Below are 20,254 nucleotides of genomic sequence, written 5' to 3' on the forward strand. Positions count from 1 at the left end.
GTTCATTAGTGGAAGATAATTTAAAATGTTACAGGAGCTAGATGACTAAAACTCTTGAAAAAGATTGCCAGGAAATGTTTTATGTATACAGTATGATACGTATGTGTTCTATGGATATTCATTATTGTCTCATTGAAACATATTCTTGTCTACCTCAAGCCTGCAGCTGCAATATCAATGGCTCATTTTCAGAAGCCTGTGACTCTAAGACTGGACAATGTCATTGCAAGCCCAATGTTCTGGGTCGTCAGTGTAATCAGTGTAAGGTAAGACACCAGAATCTGATGCAGACTTAATTGTTCTGTTTCCCATCTTTTATGGAATAGAAGAACGTGTCTATATACATGAAATGTCATTGGTACTTTTACACACATGGCAAGTTATGTGACATCCTTTTCAGTATTAAAATCTTTGTCTTCATTGTGTTCCTGGAACACTTCTATTTGCTAAATAAATTCTATTATTTTTTTCTGGCAAAAAATCTATCCACTTTTAGAATCTACAACATAATAAATATATCATGATTATTTTATTTACGCTTTCAAAAGGGCGAGGAATAATTTTCATTAAAAATATTGACATAAGAGTTTACTTGTTTTTAAAACATTCAAGTAGATGAATGGACAGATATCTTTTTCTCTGTAGTGTGATAAAAATATTTTTTCTGTTTTTTTCTGAGATGGAATATCATTCATCCATAAAGCATTATGATGGAGGGAAGTGCTAACTGTGCAAACTTATGTATATTTCCTTTATAGCAAAGGCATTACTATGTATTGTAACTAACCATAGAAACAATGGTGAGGATCTGGGTTCTCCAGACATTAACCTGTGATATGAGTTAAAAACAGATATTTGCACTTTCAGCAGAACTATGCCATGGAGATGTCTATTTTGATATACACAATATATAAAATGCTATATATCTCTAAGTATATATAAAATGTATTTATAGTACATGCTTTCATCAGATGCTCTTAGGAAGATTTCAAAGCTTAAACTATTTATACTATATAGAATGTATCATTCGATCTAATCTTCTTTTCTCAGATACAAAAATACAGAATAAATAAGGAAATCAGAATAAGGAATAATTCCAATGCCTTTCTGAATCCTGACAATACAGTGATGAGCACAAAGTTCATTAAGCATTTAACATTAAATTACCATATGTTCCATCATCAGTGAAGATTGTGAAGTATTTATAATTTTTTTCTCATGAAATATAGATGCTTAAAGCTCTTGATATTGGGCCTTGAAGCATTTAGAATAGACTATTGTAAAATAGCAAGATCAAACAACCAAGTATATCTTGGAGCTAATAAACAGGTAATTAGTTTAGAGAGTAATTATGAAATTAGAGAGTGTTTTAGGGAATATCAATGTTTGTTTCTACTAGACATTTGTCTACATCTCCTGTATGGCTGTTTAAAATTGAACAGCTGGAAGTGCAAGGAGGAACCATCAGTATTCCAGAACTTTAAAAACAAAATTTTTAAACATTGTTTCCAGAATTCTTACTAGTGTTTGCCAAATAGCTGTGCCAAAATGTTGAAATTTCAAGGAAGCTTCTTATTGTAGGTGATGTAAATGAAAACAATTATTATTGGAAATCATTCATGGCAACATTTGTTTGGTTTTAGAAGTGAAAATCAATGCCTTTAGTATTGAAAATATGCTGTAATATGATTGGGCCTGAGATTTAGCTCTACAAATCTTTGGTATTTCTTTCTTTTATTCTCATGTTATCTACTGTTCTGACATTTCGTATACATTCACTTCTTAACTTGTTTTCCTCCCCTCTTCCTCTTCAAAAGTCCACTTACTTTTGGGCTCCAGAAAAGCAGTTCTGCATTCCATGTGGCTGCAATCCAGTAGGATCCATGTCCTTGAACTGTGATGTGTCAGGGAGATGCATTTGTAAATCTGGATTTGCCGGTAAACGGTGTGAACTAAGCAGGCAGGTGTATATCCGGAAAGGGAAGCCATCAAACTCTCAACAAATGAAAGCACCCCATCAAAGATGGGGCTCTCCCACAGCAAGTGGGTGTCCAAGGGGTGCTTTCAAGTCTTCTGCTATGGTAATAAAACATGATGCATTCCGCATGCATTGCATTTTGGCATGTGTTTGTGCTGGGAAGTACTTCATTAACAACCTATCCAAGGCCCTGAAAAGAAAATGAATGTCCTGTCAACTTTCAAAACAAGGCTGGGAAAATTACAATGATTGAATTATAACCTTCTGGGAACAGAGCCTCCACCCAAATGCTTAAGGAATTCCTTCTACAAACACCTCACAACAGTACTTTTTAAATTAATATAGAGGATAGACAATTTTAGTCATAAAGTTAATACCATTAGTACACAAAGAAATAAAAAAAACTTTTCTCAATCCAATAGGGTTGATTTTTTTTCTTTTAAAAATTCCCTTTTCCCCCCTGCAAATAAGACCTCCCCAGATAATAAGCTCAATTGGGCTAAAATAAGCCCTCTCCGAAAATATTGCAACACAGCAGCGGCCTTGAGGTGATCATGCTCGCTGCCTCCTGCATCTCAAAAATAATAAGACCTCCCCAAAATAAGTCCAAGTGCTTATTTCAGAGGTCAAAAGAAAATAAGACTCTGTCTTATTTTCGGGGAAACACAGTATGAATGAGGTATAGCCTCCTTTTGGGAAATTGGACACATTATAATTAAATGGTTGCCATTTTATTGCCACATAAATTGGTAACATGCTTCCCAAAGCATGCTTTAGAGCAGTATTTCTCAGCTTTGGCAATGTGAAGATATGTGGACTTCAATTCTCAGAATTTCCAAGACAGTTGATAAAGTTGAGAGACACTGCTCTAGAGTCTTGTAAGGTGTAAAATGTGATACAGGCAGGTGCTTTGTTTTGCAGCTTGTTAGCTTTCCATTTAATTTTACATCTTCGTGTTAAAATATTGCAGCAGAATTCAAGGGATGTGGAACAGGGAATCTGATGAACCCTAAATGAACTCTCTGATCTTATCTGCCCCTGCAGTACATAGATATAGGCAGATTCTTGTAACTCCCTTAGGCAACCATTGCTTCTGCTGACCTTTTGCTACAAGTAATATGAACAGACATGTTTGTTCACTGCCAGATGCATTTATATGCTTTTCTGCATGATATTTTTAAGCACTTGCAGTGATGCTCTAAGTCTAAAGCATAGGGAGGTACAAGTCAAAAATAACAATATTTCTGGCATAGCAGAATCTGTGTTAAAAGAAATAATGCCTTTCTTCTCAATGGGCTACAATCCCTTGAGCTACTTTATACCAAACCAAGAGTTTAAAGGTGACCAGGGAATTCCTTGGTCTTGTATTTTGAAAGGCAGATCTTCCTGCAGTTTCCCTTTGCAATGAAGCTCTGTTTGAAACTCTCCTTAATTGAGAAGATGCTGGTTGTATCATATGTGTGGGGTGGAGAGAGCCTGCTATTCTGGCTGTAGTTCCAAAACTTCTTGGAAATTCATAATTGGGACAGTGTTTGCTTGAATGTAGAAGCCTTAAGATAGGTAGTCCTTGACTTAAAATCACAGTTGAGTCCAAAATTTATGTTGCTAAGTGAGACACTTATTAAGTGAATTTTGTCCCTTTTTACAACCATCCTTTGCTACAGTTGTTAAGTGAATCACTCCAGTTGTTAAGTTAGTAGCATGGTTGTTAAGTGAATTCCCAACTGATTTTGCTTGTCAGAAGAGCATAAAAGGTGACCTGGGACTCTACAACCATCATAAATATGAACCAATTGCTAAGCATCCAAATTTTGATCATGTGACTGGTGAATGCTGCAGTGTGAAAAACAATTATAAGTCACATTTTTCAGTGCCGCTGTAACTTTGAAAAGTCACTAAATTAACTCTTGTAAGTTGACGACTACCTGTATTAGATGATGAAACATATTATATTATTTGCTATCTTCATGTGAAGACAGCGGATAAAACAGTTTCAGTTAACAGATACAGAGGTATTTTAAAAATGGGATTTTCAACAGTTCTCCATAAATATGAGTTAAAATGTGATCTGTGGTCCACACAGGTCCTAAAACTAGATAAAGAGAATCCAATTTAACAAATAAATCAGAAACATTGTACTTGTACATTGATTTATTGAGGAAAATGATCCAAAGTGTTCTCTCTCTCTCTCTCTCCCTTTCTTGCCCCCCCCCTCTCTCTTTATCTTTCCCCCTCCTCCTCCTCTCTCTCTTTCTCTCCCTCACTCTCCCTCCTCCCTCTGTATCTTTTCTTCCCCCCCCCATGTGTTTGTGTATTTATTTTTTTGTTTACGGCATAAGTGTGTGAATCTCTAGGATTATTGGTTCATTTGAAAAGGAAATTCACACAAAGGGAACCAGAATCTTTTAGCAAAGAATTTTATTCTAAAAGGAAATTTATTTTCTTATTTTCAGCCTTTAAACAGGACTTATCGTCCAACTATTTATTTAAAACTGCATGCTGATTATGCCTAGCTTCATTGAGTTATTCTGAATTACTCTTGAGAGTGTTGAACTTTGGTTTCAGTTTGTTTTTATCGTCCTCTCACTTGTACTGTCTTCTTTTCTTTTCTTTTAACTTTTTCTGCATCATAAGAAGAGATAAGAGGGTAACATAAAAGGATAAGAGCATTTAATTAAACCTTAATTGCATCAGTGAAGCTTTTCCCCTCACTGCTAAATATAGCAATCATCCCAGTATACTGAAAAGAAGAAATGTCTATAAAATGTGCATGTTGATTGTTTTAACCTGGCTTCCTATCAAGAAACCGATTCAGGCTTTACCTGGATGATCAGAATGCCAAGCATACCCATAATTAAGTCATATTTTTATGCTTTGATTGAGTCCCTGTAATGGTAACTCAAGGAGCTATTGCAAACTCCTTGAAGGCACATTTTATGTAAGATACAGATGAGCCAAGGTGGCGCAGTGGTTAAATGCAGCACTGCAGGCTACTGCTAGATCAGCAGTTCAGCGGTTCAAATCTCACCGGCTCAGGGTTGACTCAGCCTTCCATCCTTCCAAGGTGGGTAAAATGAGGACCCAGATTGTTGGGGGCAATATGCTGACTCTCTGTAAACCGCTTAGAGAGGCCTGAAAGGCCTATGAAGCGGTATATAAGTCTACTGCTATTGCTATTGCTATCTTTGTAAAATGTTTTTATTGTAACAGAAATGTAAAAGAAAGAATAAAAGATACGCTTTTGCATCATGGTATTTAACAAAGATATATTAATGAGACTTTATGTACATATTTGATTTCATAAAATTCAAAATGGATTGACTTGAGTTTCACATTTGGACATTTACAAATGTATTTTAGACTGAACGTATACAACTTAAAATATATAAAATATGAACATGACATCATTTGGCTATAAGTGGAACTGACAGTGTTTATCCATTCTAATTTATTTTGGTTGTCTAAATTGGGGGGGGGGGGAGTAAAGTCATTCCTTTCTACCTTTATGTAGCTTTTTCAAATCTGTATGGTGTTCCCTCTTTTCTATCTCCTTGTTTTTTTCCCTGCTAATTGATTTTCCCTGTCTCTACTATGACAGTCTGGTACCTTTGGTGTGCAGTCATCAAGAGGATGTCTCCCTTGCAATTGTAATTCATTTGGATCAAAATCATTTGACTGTGATGAGACCGGACAGTGCCACTGTCAACCAGGTGTTGGAGGAAAGAAATGTGACCATTGTGCTCATGGATTTTATGGTTTTGATGAAGGAGGATGCACCCGTACGTATATAATCAAATTTTCATTTAATAGCTAATAGCTTTGTGGGAGTGGAAGGGTTTTTCAAGACGGTCTTCCAACTGGCATCATTTTTACTATAGAATTTAACTCTAACAAAATTGGTTTTACATAGGAAAGTTTTTTATTTTATTTGAAAATTTGGACAAAGTATTTTCAGACATGCAATCATAACATTTTTAAAAGCGAATAAAACCTCTGCAATTAAACTATATAAATATCAATCAGACATCATGTTATTTAGGGCAAAATCTGGGCATGAGAAGTTATAAACAATGGAAAGAGTTCTATAGTGATTCTATGCACAGGTTGCTGAGTTAGGTAGAATAGAAAGGAGAGCATAATGTCTAAGCAAGAGATGATTAGTTTGGGCTCCCTTTCAAAGAATTCAGATGCTGCAGTTACATTAAGTGAGTTAAATATGATGTTCAATATTCTTAACAGTATGCCATTCATTGAAATTATTTTCTTTGCAGTTTACATTTTCTAATATCTACTGTAAAATAAAATAAAAGTCCACTTTATATTAGAGTTATTATTTTAAAATAATTGTTATATTTATCCAGGTCTGACATATATTGTTGACATATGATCCTACTTTAGAACTAAGGTTGCTCAAGAAAATAGATCTTAAGACATTGTAATATGAACTATCTCTAGCTGATGTTCAGATCAGAATATAATTATTGGTGTTATGAACCCTTCTAAACTGATTGAAAAACGTGCTTCAAAACTCACTCAATTGTTCATTTGTTGTTTCTTTTTTGTTCATTAACACAAAAATTGTTTTTATCAGATTTCAGACCTTATTAAACAGCAAAAAAATTGAAAATAAAAAAGGTTAACAAAGTGGACAGTGTTGATTTAATGAATAGCAAATAAGGGTTGTGCTCTAATAAGATGAAAAGAACTTTTTCAAAAGATCCAAGTGCATATTAAATTACTAATTTTAATATATGTATATGTTATGCATTTTTTAATTCTGATTATAAATCCTTTTATTAGACAAAGCACTAAAAATACATACTGTATATTAGGGGTGGGTTCCTGCTGGCATTACTACCAGTTTGGCACCTGAAAAACTTTGCACGCACTCTGCGCTCCACATGTGTGCACATTTGCACCTAAAAAGGTCTGCACATGCACACATTAAAAAGGGGGGGGATACATTTTTTTCAGTGAAGATTGTTCTATGCATGTGCAGAACAGAAAAGCAAGATACAGCCGAGGATCGAACTGGTTCGGGCGCATGTCCGGCCAAGTTACTACCTACTCAGCTGAACCGGTCCAAACTGGTAGGAACCCACCTCTGCTGTATATTAAAAAAACAGCAAGAATGAACTGAGGAAAGAGAAGAAAAGGAGCAACTGTATTTTTAAATTTCCTTCCTCATCTCTATGTGTATGTGACTTCCTCCATCTCAGGTCCTCTACCAGAGGCCTGAGAGTTTGAGAATATTGTACAGGATTCTGTTCCCAACACTACACTCTTCTGGACAGAGAGCTTTGATGTGGTTCCTGGGATCTGTTGGAGCCACTGTGCCAACTTAGGAGCCACAGCCCCGAGTGCTCCTACTAGCACTGCAACTTCTTTGGTCTTTGCTTTCTGCATCCTCTCTAGTTCCTCCTTTAGGCTTCAGGATTATTCCAGTTCCTCATACTTATTCCTGAAGATGCTGTCACTTGGCACAACCACATTTATCATCACTGCTATTGTTTGGTCCTTGTCTGCTGCCTTGATATTTAGTTGATTGGCCAGTAGCTTCTTGTTCAGCTGGATCTGGAAGTCAACAGAATCTTAGCCTTCTTATTTTCCACAACCGTGACATTTCCCTTCTCGACTTGGGAGGTTCTAGTCCAGAGTTTCCCAAACTTTCTGAGTTGGTGGTCCAGAGCAGGGGCGGGGGGGGGGGGGAAGAGGGGGTGATTTTGTTGCAGGGGTAAGTGCATGTGTGTGTGTGTGTGTGTGTGTGTGTGTGTGTGTGCACAAGCACCTGCAACGTTTGTGATGACACTCATGTGAATGGAGCTGGGTGCATGCACCAGCCAACCACACATGGCCCGATGGCAATTAGCCCACAGACTCTTACCGGACCATGGCCCACAGGTTGGGGGCCCTTGTTCAAGCCCATACATTGTGCAGATATTCCTGTACACAATGCCTTCTACTTATTTTGTCATGGCACATCTTTAAGAAAATTGATCAAATCTTCAAACTTCCAAATTTACAGAAGAATAATTGTGCACCTAAATCATTTTCTTCAATATTTAATGCCAGGTCTCAACTAAAAGAACTCATACAAACTGCATGTATTGCCTAAAAGAATGTAGAAATGGGTCCATGTGTTCTGGATCAGTGATTTTTTGAAAAAAAATGAATATAATTTATGAGAGAAAATATATGATTTAAAGAAAAAATATTAAATGAGTATATTGGGGAAAGTATGGATAAAAATTATAGAATAACAGAGTTGGAAGGGACCTTGGAGGTCTTCTAGTCCAACCCCTTACTCAGGCAGGAAACCTATGCCATTTCAGACAAATGGTTGTCCAATCGCTTCTTTAAAACTTCCAGTATTGAAGCATTCCAAACTTCTGAAGGCAAGTTGTTCTACTGATTAATTGTTCTGATTGTCAGGAAACTTCTCCTTAGTTCTAGGTTGCTTCTCTCCTTATTAGATTCCATCCATTACTTGTCCTGCATTTTGATGGTATGGAAAATAAGTTAACCCCCTCTTCTTTGTGGCAGCCCCTCAAATATTGGAATAGAACACTGTTATCATGTCAACCCCTAGTCCTTCTTTTCATTAAACTAAATGCAAGCATTAGGATAACTTATTTTTCTGCTTTTTAAAAATTTACACAGTTGAAAAACTTAAAAAGCTAAACTAAATCAGCTTCACAAATGGATTTGACGTATATCAGAATTAAACTAATCCATGGATCTGTATTTAGAGCACAATCCTATATGCTGAGCCATATGTTATTTTCAGTGATGTTTATTTACAAATACATATTGATGAAAAGCTATCTTATTAAACAAGGAACCTGGTTCTCTGCATGCCTGCTTAGAATTAAATAAAATTGAATTAAATGGGACCTTCTCTACCTTGCATATACAATTGCAATCTAAATGAAACCTTGGCTGAACTTGTCTGCTACTTTGAAGTCTATCTTCAAAACATCAAATAAGGCTCCTCCTATTCAAATTGTTGTACTTCCAATTTTTTGTTGTAACACTGAGTAATGAGAATCCTCCTCCTGATTATTCTGAAGGATGACAGTAGCCTCAAGGCTATTGAGGGAGAACTTAGTGTGATCCTTCTGTTAACTCAGTGGTTCCCAAACTTGCAGAGCTGGCTGGAGAATTCTGGGAGTTGAAGTCCACAAGTCTTAAAGTTGCCAAGTTTGGGAACCACTGAGTTAACTAGTAGAAAGCAAATTTTGTTGGTGAGATAAATGCGTTTTAAGATTTCTGCAGATTGTATTCAGACCCATGGCTCAATTCTTGTATTGAGACCCTGTAAAGGAAGGGTGGACCTACAAAGGTGTTTATTGTCATGTAAATGTTCAAACATGACAGCGTTTGGTAAGAATAGAAGGTCATTTATTGGATTCACCAAAAAGAAACCACATAAAATGAAAAATAAATGATAAATCTAGTATTAAAGAACTTAGCATAAAAGGAAATTGAACAAGCACACAAAGAATTAATGTGACTTTTCATTTTTGTGGCACTTGCAGGTCTGTAGAGCTGGTTTTTTTGTTATGAAAACTTTCTATAACCATTTGTCACTGTTTGAATGACCATGTTTGATCCATCAACCTCCATTATTTTCATATGACATAGTGATGGAAACAAATGATGCACTAACAGTCAATGGATGCATCTTAAACGATGCTTCAGCATGCAGACAAAAATAATCCTCAGTAGACTAGGTACCACTATTCTGTGCAAAATGGACAAAAATGGCACAATCCTAATAGGTTCTAACAGCAATATACAACATCCTGATCTTTTCCATTCTTTCCTGGTGAACAATGTATGCTTTTGAGAAATATTCCTTGGATTCTGATAAAGTTCATACAGAAGTCCTTGAATGACTATGATAATTGTGTATTCCTAGATATTCTCTATTTGATCTAGAAGTAGTTCAAACAATTGTGCTTATTTGAAAGCCAGTCTTGTTATGCTTCCTTTGTATGAGGTTGAATAAGAAAATGGGATTTTTTTTCCTTTTTATCTTTTAAGGTAATATTTTCTTTAAAAAGAAAATTAAAATTAAACTAAAATAATGAGCAGAGCAAACATTATGAATATGAGCTCCATACTGAAAGCTAAATATAGAAAACATATTGAGCCTAGTATAGAAATGTTCCTGCAAAAAAATGAATTCTATGTCAAGCTGTGTGCACAAGGATTATCTTTGTTTTCTCTGCCAAAGTGTAATTTTTACTTTGCAAGAAAAAAAATGTGGACTTTAATGTCAGTCTTCCCCCAGCTTGTTGTAGCACTAACAATATGACTTGAAAATGATAACATTGGTTCTGCAATATATTGCATAGGTGTATAGCACATGCTGTCTCAGGAACTAACTGTGGGAAATTTCATCAGTGCATTGACCATGTTTGTGCCTAGTAGAGGAAATCTGTGGGATCCTTGATGCTCTATGTTGACTTATTATCCAACTTTGTAACATCATCCTATCAGTTTTTAAAACTTCCCCCTCTGTCTGCCTGTCTGTCTGTCTGCCTCTCTCTGTATCTCTCTCTCTCTGTATCTCTCTCTCTGTATCTCTCTCTCTCTCTCCCTCTCCCTCTCTCTCTCTCTTCTCTCTTCTCCCTGGTTTGTGTGTGTGTTGTGTGTCTGTGTGTGTGTGATGGGTGAGTGAGTAAGTGTTTGTAAGAACACATAACTGGTCACCACATTTCAAAAAAGATGTCAAGACTTTGGAAAAAAGTGCAAAGAAGAGCAACTAAGGGCTTGGAGACAAAAACATATTAAGAACGGTTTGAAAGAATTGGGTATGGCCAATCTAGAGAAAAGAAGGGATGACATGATAGCAGTATTTTAGGATTTGAGAGGCTGCCACAAAGAAGAGGGTGTCAACTTATTTTTCCAACGCACCAAAGGCAAGGCAAGAAACAATGGATGAAAACCACTCAAGGAGCAAAGCAAGCTGGAATTAAGGAGAAACTCCCTAGCAGTGAGGACAAACTGTAGAACAGTTTGCCATCAGAAGTTTGTAGGTACTTCATCACTGAAAGATTTTTTAAAAAAGACTGGACAGCCACTTGTCTGAAATACTATAGGGTCTTCTGCTTGAGCAGAGGTTGGACTAGAAGACCTCCAAAGTCTCTTCCAACTCTGTTCTGATTGTTTCATTGAATTGATTGATTGTAAGTAGGTAGTAGGTAAGTAAGTGGGTGGTCATATAAATTCTCTAAATAACTACATTTGTGTGTGTGTGTGCGCACGCACGCACGTGCACACATGTATGTACGTATGATGTATGTGTATGTATATGTATATCTTCCTATCATTTTTACAGATGTACAGGGTCCAATTTCAGAATAATCAAATATTGATCCATTGGTCAGGAACTGACTGACTGGCTTGTCATCTGAGTCTGACATTGCACACTGAGAAAGAGTGATTGGCCCAAATTCACCCAGCTACCTTTCATGCATAAGACAGAACTAGAACTCACCATTTCTTGGTTTCTAGCCTGGTGCCTTAAACACCTGCACCAAATTGGCTCCTTGTATGTATGTATGTATGTATGTATGTATGTATGTATGTATGTATGTATGTATATATAGGAAGTTTTTTTCTGAGAACACAAGAACGCAGTCAGAAAAGAAGAAAAAACCTCCTCCCTTTTCCAGCACCTTAAAGCAACAGGACATGAAATTGATTGAAGGAACCAGGTTAATCTCCAAAACTGAACACTTCAACAAGAGAGTAATTATGGAAGCTATCAAAATAGAGAAACACCCCCACAATGTGAATAAACGTGATGATACCTCCCACCTACCAAATATCTGGAAACTAGCCCTAGTCAATAAATGAGTCCCAGCCACAAAAACCAACACAGGACCCAGAACAACATAGGACACCATCCCCAATCACCCCCACCAACATCAATTCCATCAACCAATCAAGATGACAACACAGCCAAACCAATCCGTTTAAAGTAACAAAGCCAACATTCCACATACACATACACCTATATTTATAGAAAAACTGCAGCTCCGAACATTCTTTGCTCGCACAAGCACAAAGCCAAAGGCACCAGCCTGAAGATGACAAGTGTGACTTCATTGAAACGTCACCAAGGTACTGTCAACCTTATACAGGAAAAGGCCCAAATACGCCAAGACCTGCGTGTGTGTGTGTGTGTGTGTGTGTGTGTGTGTGAGAGAGAGAGAGAGAGAGAGTGATCTCCTATTCCTGTATTGTGCAATAGGCAGATAGGCATGGATATAATTTACAAAATAAAATATGTAGCCACTTCAATGTGTGAATATTTTGCTATTATTTAATTAGGTTGGAGTTAACAGAATTGGGTTTCTGGAGAATCAACTTTTATTGTAACTGATGTGAAAGTCTAAAAGCCCCGAATCTAAATTTCCTATCACTCAATGATTTGTCCCTTCTAATATAGTAAAACAGAGCTATCATGGGTATCTTTTTTCACAGAGAAATTTACAGTTATATTAATGCCAATAACCTTTAAAAATATGAATTTGAGATTAGAACTAAGTAGGGATTCTTTATTCAGTGAAGACCCCTTCGATAATGAGTTTACATGTGGAAATTATTTTTAAAGTTAATTGCATTTTCAGTCATGAAATAGTGTCTGGTATCCCAATTTAAATATATAAAACGGTGGAGACTGCAAAACCAAATATGATTTAAGGATAGAGAAAAGAGAGAATGGATTAGCTCTGCAGAATTGGTGGACAATTTTAAAATATTATCTGTCCGTTATTTCCCCTCACAGATTAATACCTTGCCCAGTTAAAACTCCATAGCAAGATAAAAGTACAATAAATACTGGGTTCTAACCTAAGATAATAATTTGGTCAGTTTTTTTTAACATCAAACCAATTCTATTGCAGTTATTTAGAAGTATTTCTGGTTAGTTATTATGCAAAGATATAGGTTTGCTGTCTGCTTACTTGGCAAACATTTAAAACAGAATTACTATTCTTTATATTCCATTCATTCTAAGAAAAAAGGTAAATGAATGGCTAGCATGCTAACAATAGTAGGTTTTATCTTCTCTTATAAGATAAATAAGATATAAGTGCCCCACCGGGCCTACCGTCCCTGTCCTACTGTCCCCATTTATTTGTACTAATTTTTCTTTGTTCATGTCCATGTTATCTTGTACAGGTTTGACAAACTAAATAAATAAAATAAATTATTTCTGAAAGGTTGCTATTTGGAATGGAATCTGGACATCTACTCAACTGTTGAGGGGGGGTGGGAGAATAAAGTAACCCTGGTTGAAGTTCATTCCCTGGGGAATATATCCCTAATTGTGTGATTAACGAAACCTATTAAGAGTATATAGAATAATTGCTTAAGTTCCCAAAGGTATCTTAAGGAATTCACATGCTAAGATAGAATGCTGGCTTCTCTAATGAGGGAGGAAAAGGAAAGAAGAAAGGACTCTTTCTGTAGGAAATGAACCGAAGGAAAGAAGCTTAGAATCCTGCAGACAGGGAAGTTTCTAAACCAATCCAAGTAGTCCTTGACTTACAACAGTTTGTTTAGTGAACATTCAAAGTTACCACGGCACTCAACAAAGTGACTTATGATCATTTTTCACACTTAAGTCACACCTCAGTATCCCCATGATCAAAATTCAGATGCTTGGCACATGACTCCTATTATGACGGTTGCAGTGTTCCAGAGTTATGAAGTCACTTTTTGCAACCACCTGACAGGCAAAGTCAATGGAGAAACCAGATTCAGTTAACAACCGTGCTACTAACTTTAACAACTGTGGTGACTCACTTAACAACTATGGCAAGAAAGATCTAAAATGGAACAAATTTCAGCAACAGAAATTTTGGGGTGATTGTGATCGTTAGTCAAGGTCTATCTGTAGCTCATGCCACAAATGCCATTCATGAGAGCTAGGTTAAAAATTATTAAATGTTAATGCTTGTGGAGCTGTATTTTTGAATAATAACTCAACTGATAAACCCATTTCTTTGTCCTACTTTCTTCTGGAACAGTAATCGCCACGACAGTATTGCATGTCACTGAGTCGTAATATAACGCCCATGATTGGATAAACTTTCAGGGAGAATAGTATCAAATGCCGCAAATTATTCTCTGCAATATATGTAGAGGAATGTATTCCATGCTTTAAAATGATTGTCTTTGTCTTTCTTAATCCTCTTCCATGAAGCTTGTCAATGTTCCCATCTTGGTAATAATTGTGACCCACATACTGGCCGTTGCATCTGCCCTCCCAATACTACAGGAAACAGATGTGAAAAATGTGTACCGAATCACTGGGGTCATGATATTATCAGTGGATGCAAGGTGAGTTTTTCTTTTCTTTCGTTTTCCCACTGTCTTAACTTTAGGAAGTTATTCCAGATAAAATTGTCTTGTGTGACTATATCCTTGAAGTTGTGTTTTAATTAGAAATGGCCTAGTATGCACAGAAATGTCATGTATGTGCATATTGTGAATCAGCTCTTATAGTCGAAAGCAAAAGAACATATAGTACCCATATATTTACACTTGGATACAATTTATCCCAACAAAGTGAACTGTTGCTAACTGAGATCTTCTTTGTTTTAAACAAAAGGCATCACTTGCTATGGATTATATTAATAATATTCCAAAAACTGTATTCAAGGATAACCTTTTAAATTAAAAATAGTAGAGAAACTTAGAAGAGAGATCAGGTTAAAAACAAAGTTAGGTGATCAGTTGTAAGCTTCCACATATTATATAGTTTTGTATTCATCTCAAGTATTCATATTATATAACTGAAATAGATACTAGATACTATTATATAAATAAATTGGATAATGCTGATGTGCTATTTGTATTATATATATACTATACTGATCTTCTTGGAGGTAGATGTGATAAAATATGAAGTATCCTTTTATTAAGATTATTAAATACTTAATTTCCAAATATTGTTTACCTTACCTTACTGCTCATCAATACATTTAATGGTAGTGAATTGCACTGACAGTGTCAAATAGAGCAATAGCACTTAGACTTATATACCGCTTTACAGCCCGCTTTAAGTGGTTTACAGAGTCAACATATCACCCCCAACAATTTTGTGTCTTCATTTTACCCACCTCGGAAGATTGGAAGGCTGAGTCAACCTTGAGCCTGGTGAGATTTGAACAGTCAAATTGCAGGCAGCCGGCAGTCAGCAGAAGTAGCCTGCTCTAACCACTGCACCACTGTGGCTCAAGGTTATAAAGAAGCTATTGTTTATATTTCTCTAGCCCCAATCTGGGTATGGTTCCTTTTTGCTATAGGGTTTATAAGCATCTTGTGCACTCTTATTTATTTTTACATCCTTGGTATTTCAATCTGAATTAGTTTCTCGAGAATACATTGAAAAATAAAGTTTGTAATCAGCTAAACAAGCTGTGCAAATAATGATCACTAGCAACCAAAAGAGGGTTAAGTTAGTTTACAGTTGCACTAAGTTGTTTAAGAATATGTGTCCTGAATGCAAGAAATCATATCTATTTCTATGGTTGTTAATCCAGTTAATTAATGAGATAAATTTATTTCTTTGGGGATTGTAAGGCTCCTCTTACAAAGCCTCTGTTTTTCTCCAGCATACCAATCACCAGTCTTCTGCAAAGTGGTTTAATGAGGGTGAAGACCCCTCTTTCAGTTCTGGGCTCTCTCATATCCCTCCTTGCCTTGTCTATTATCTGAGTGCATTAGTATGGCAGCTGCTATGGCACTCTCTAAATTAATAATGATCTGTCAGCCAAGTCTCCCTTTTTAACGTATTTCAACTCATTTCTCCAAAGCCAGGTGCAAGTGCCCCTTCTCTGTTTGAGCTTTTAGCGGAGCCAATTTCAGAGTCTCTCATAACTTACAGGCAAAGGAATATTGCATGAAGCTGACTCCTTGCAAAACAAGTCTTAAAGCTGACTGTAATTTACTCTGCATATAGTGAACAATTTGCTCACAAGAGGTTATATCTGGTATTTCTCAATGTGTAGGCTCTCCTGCTTTGTAGAATGCATAACTAGTGATTCTTAATTGCTCGTCACCCTGGATCTATTCAAGCCCATATTTGGGCTACCCTAAAAATGAAACAATACAGGTATGCCTCGACTTATGACAGTTCATTTAGCGACTATTCAAAGTTACAACATTGCTGAAAAAAAGTGACTTATGCTCAGTTTTTACACTTAGCATCCCATGGTGATTTAATCAAAATTCAGATGCTTGGCAACTGACTCACATTTATAATGGTTGCAGTGTCCTCGGATCACGTGATCCCCTTTTGCAACCTTCTGACAATCAAAATCAGTGGGGAATCCAGATTCACTTAATAACCCTGGTTACTAATTTAATACTTTCAGTGATTCACTTAACAATGGTGTCAAGACAAGTTGTAAAATGGAGCAAACTATGCTTAACAAATATTTCACTTAGGAACAGAAATTTTGGGCACAATTGTGGTCAAGGACTACCCGTAGGGCTCCTTCAAAGTCTACTTCTCATCACTTGGACTTCTGATAGAAAGAGAATATTGATAGCATGAAAGGGATATTGATAACATGATGGGGATATTGATTTGGGGATTCCCCCCCCCTAAAAAAACCCACAAAGGCTGCACTTCTTCAGCTTCAGCAAGGTCCCAATGCTTGTTCTTCTCCTAGCTTTGCCTAAAAAATATTCTGCTCTGATTAATATTCTGAGCTCACAGGGCAATACAGGACTATAATGGTACATAATGTTAAGTCTATGCAGGACTTCGAATTTGATCTTTGGAACTGCATGCCACACACTTGCACAATATAGCTTATAGAAACATGAATGGGCATATTATCTTTTTCATGGATATCTGTTAGCCTGGATTGTACTAATGTTTTGATATTTTTATCATTTATACATATAGTGATATAATATTTATATTCTAATTTATAAATCTATCTTCAACTACAATTGAATAATTTGCCTGTTTAAAACTGAGATTAATCCATGGGAAGATTTTAAGTTAATTTGAAACTTGCCCCATATTTAGTCTTGCAGACGTGTTCAGTTCTACTCATTTGTGCTCCCCACCGATGTGAAAAGGATCTTTACTATAGATCCATGAGGGCAAAACCTATGGCACGCATGCCACAGGTGGCACGTGGAACCATATTAGCCGGCACGGCAGTCCTCAGCTCTGGTGCTCATGTGTGTTGTGACCAGCTGATTTTTCAGCCTTCTGGAGGGCTGGGGGAGGCTGTTTCAACGGCAAACTGGAAGTTTGTTCCTGAACTTCTGGTTGGGCTATTTTTTGCCCTTCCCAGGCTTCAGGTGAGCAAAAATTTCCCCCTGCAGGGGGCGCATGCACACATGCGCAAGGGAGTCACGCACATGCAAGGGAGTCACGCACACATGCACAGATGGGTGGTGGTTGTGCACGTATGCACAGGTGGGTGGGTTAGCCATCACTGATATAGATTGAAATGATGTTTAGTACACAAATACTGAGGCTTACTAGAAAATATCTTACAGTATTAGTTTCTTTTCTAATAAAAAAAGGATTCCTGGTTTTAAAAAAGTCTTCTGAATTTGCATATTTGTTATTTTTCTGATAAGATGAATAAGATGGCTGGGGAATTCTGTATGGTGAAGTCCACTCATTTAAAGTTGTTAAGGTTGTGAAACACTGGGCTAATATTTTACACATTCTGCTAATAGATGGTCCCAATTGTATACAACTCACAGATTCCCTCCCCCCCCCCACTTTAGGACCCCCACTTTAGGACTCAATCAGAGGCAAAGTATCGCATCTAATCCCCCAGTATTCATCTGCTTTACTTAAAAGAAACACAGTTCAAGTAATAACATTTATGAAAAATGAAATCAGTGCCTGCAAATGTTAACATGAATACGTTGATACTAACATGAATATATTGGTAACTATCAGTGATAGCTGCAGTCATTTTTGAGTATACTGTGTTAAAACAGAAATCTTTCAAATGTTTCCCTCTCTAAAAGAAACTAACTTTATTTTTTTGCTCTAGGCCTGTGACTGCAGCATAGCTGGATCCTCAGCTTCCAGTGTAACCCTGATACTGGCTGCTGTTTCTGTCGTCCAGAATTCTCTGGCGATAAATGCAGTGAATGCCGACTAGGCTATCGGAATTACCCACAATGCATTGCCTGTGAATGCCTGGTAGCGGGGACCCAACCACAGACTTGCGATTCTGAAATGGAAAAGTGCTCTTGTGCTGAACATACAGGACAGTGCACATGTAAAGTAAGAAGATGGGGTTTCAGTCTCTTATATGTATTTCTGTTTTTAACCTGTCTCCTTGTAGTCCCTTCTCTTTAGATCAATCAGCAGCTTAAACTAAGTTAAAGAAGTGTGCTTTTGTTAGCACTCAAAACATAGAATGTAAGTGTCATTTATTCCAATAATCGTAAATCCAAGGAAGTGGCAGCACTTAGCCAATCCTTGCTGATCTTGGGCAGGGCGGGGGAAGGCAGAGGAAAGCTGGATCTAGTTAATATTTGGAAGGGAGACCACTGGAATTTCCCTGGGGTTTAGAGTAGCATGCTGAGAAACCAGTCAACAGAAAACCATTTAACAATCACTGCCAAAGGAAACCATGTGGAAAGCTCTGTGGAGTTACCAGATAATCAAGGTTGGCTCATAGAGGATTTTATCATAACATTATAGTTCAGCCTTCCCCAGTGTGTCCACACTTCCATTCAGGAGCAAAACAGCTGTTATTTCCCCTGTTGGCTGTGCTCAAGTTCTGTTGAATTGATATGCCATCTTAGGGAAGTAAAGCAAAGCAACCTTTCAGCAACTTTCAAAAAAATATTCTTCTCATGCATTGAAAAGCATTCTCCTTCTATGTAGCCTGGTGCTAATGGTTATAATAAGCTACTCTGGAGTTTAGCCATTGTGAACTCGGTTTCACATTAAGGCTCAGTTCAGAACTGCTTTTCAGTTCCCCAGATCAGTTTAAGAAAACAGTCTGAAGTTTTTTTTTAAATTGGGAATAATGACTGAAATATAAAAAGAAATTCAGTATTTAATATTACATATAATTATGGCAGCAAGGATTGCCTTTGCCCAGAAATGGAAAAACAAATTAATTCCAAGTGAAGATGAAATAATAAGAAAGGTTATGGACTGTCCTGAAATGGACAAATTAACAAAAGAAATCCAGGGAAAAGAAGAAACAGAATACTACCAGATATGGGATATGGGTGGATGGAGGAAAGAAACAAGGATCAATGAAGGAAAAACAACAGAGCCCAAAAATAGTAGTTAAGGAGAATTCACACACACACACACACACAGGTGTGTGTCTGTGTCAATATAGTCAATATAGCAGACAGAGCAGTAAGATAAGAGGCTTAAGAATGATGAAATACAATGAAATATAATAGAAGGGGAAACAATATATGGTGAGCGATATCGATTGGCAATTGCTATTAGAAAGAACAGGAAGCTCCTGTTCGTATAGTATTGTGTAAATGTGGTATACGTCTTAGTTTTGTTTGTGTGTGTACTTTGCATGTTTGTAAATAAAATCTTGAACGTGGTAGCTACTGAGCTTTATTCTGTAAAAGGCATCTTATTATCACGTATCTTCGTCCTATTAGTTGTGTAATTTTAGATTCTTATTTGATAAGCTAGGCTCCAAATTAGAATGTAAAAGAGAATGATGATTGTTTCTAAAGCTTTCTCTTCTTCTTTTTTGTGAATAGATTAATGTGGAAGGCGTCAACTGTGACAGGTGCAAACCTGGCCGATTGGAATCTCTGCCAGAAACCCACTTGGCTGCAACAGCTGCTACTGCTTTGGCCTGACATCAGAATGCAGTGAGGCAAAGGGGCTTGTCCGTGTGTGGGTGAGTACATGACTGCTGAGCCATGTAATGTGATCATGTTGCTTCCTGCTGATATCTTTTAGTCAGACACAGAGATGAAGATAGGACATATAGAAAAGCATTTAAGCAATTTCTCCCCTGTGTATTTTGAGACTGGCTAGAAAGCCATGTTCCATTGAGCAATCAGAGTCAAAATGTTCCAAAGAAACCTCAGATTGAATAAAACAATAATAATGTCAAGCCCTTGAGTAAAGCTATTCAAATCCAGAAAAGGAAGACATAATGAAAGGGATAGCAAATTGTCCCATGTGAAGTTTAACACTCTTGGCCGCTCAAATTCTGAAAATTCAGAATTTTTTCAGTTTTATCTAGAGGACTAGATGAGTTTGCAATC

General features: G+C 36.8%; 1 protein-coding gene across 1 annotated transcript in view; it reads left to right on the plus strand.

Annotated features, from left to right (window-relative positions):
• LAMA2 (laminin subunit alpha 2) overlaps positions 1-20,254 on the plus strand; it is a 499,033-nt gene that overhangs the window by 334,732 nt on the left and 144,047 nt on the right. The window contains 7 exon segments of the mRNA XM_032215335.1: positions 160-266; positions 5,577-5,757; positions 14,202-14,338; positions 18,037-18,067; positions 18,070-18,272; positions 19,739-19,781; positions 19,784-19,881. Coding sequence (XP_032071226.1) covers positions 160-266; positions 5,577-5,757; positions 14,202-14,338; positions 18,037-18,067; positions 18,070-18,272; positions 19,739-19,781; positions 19,784-19,881 — 800 coding nt within the window.

Source organism: Thamnophis elegans, chromosome 4 (assembly GCF_009769535.1).
Source record: "Thamnophis elegans isolate rThaEle1 chromosome 4, rThaEle1.pri, whole genome shotgun sequence".
Lineage (NCBI taxonomy): Eukaryota > Metazoa > Chordata > Lepidosauria > Squamata > Colubridae > Thamnophis > Thamnophis elegans.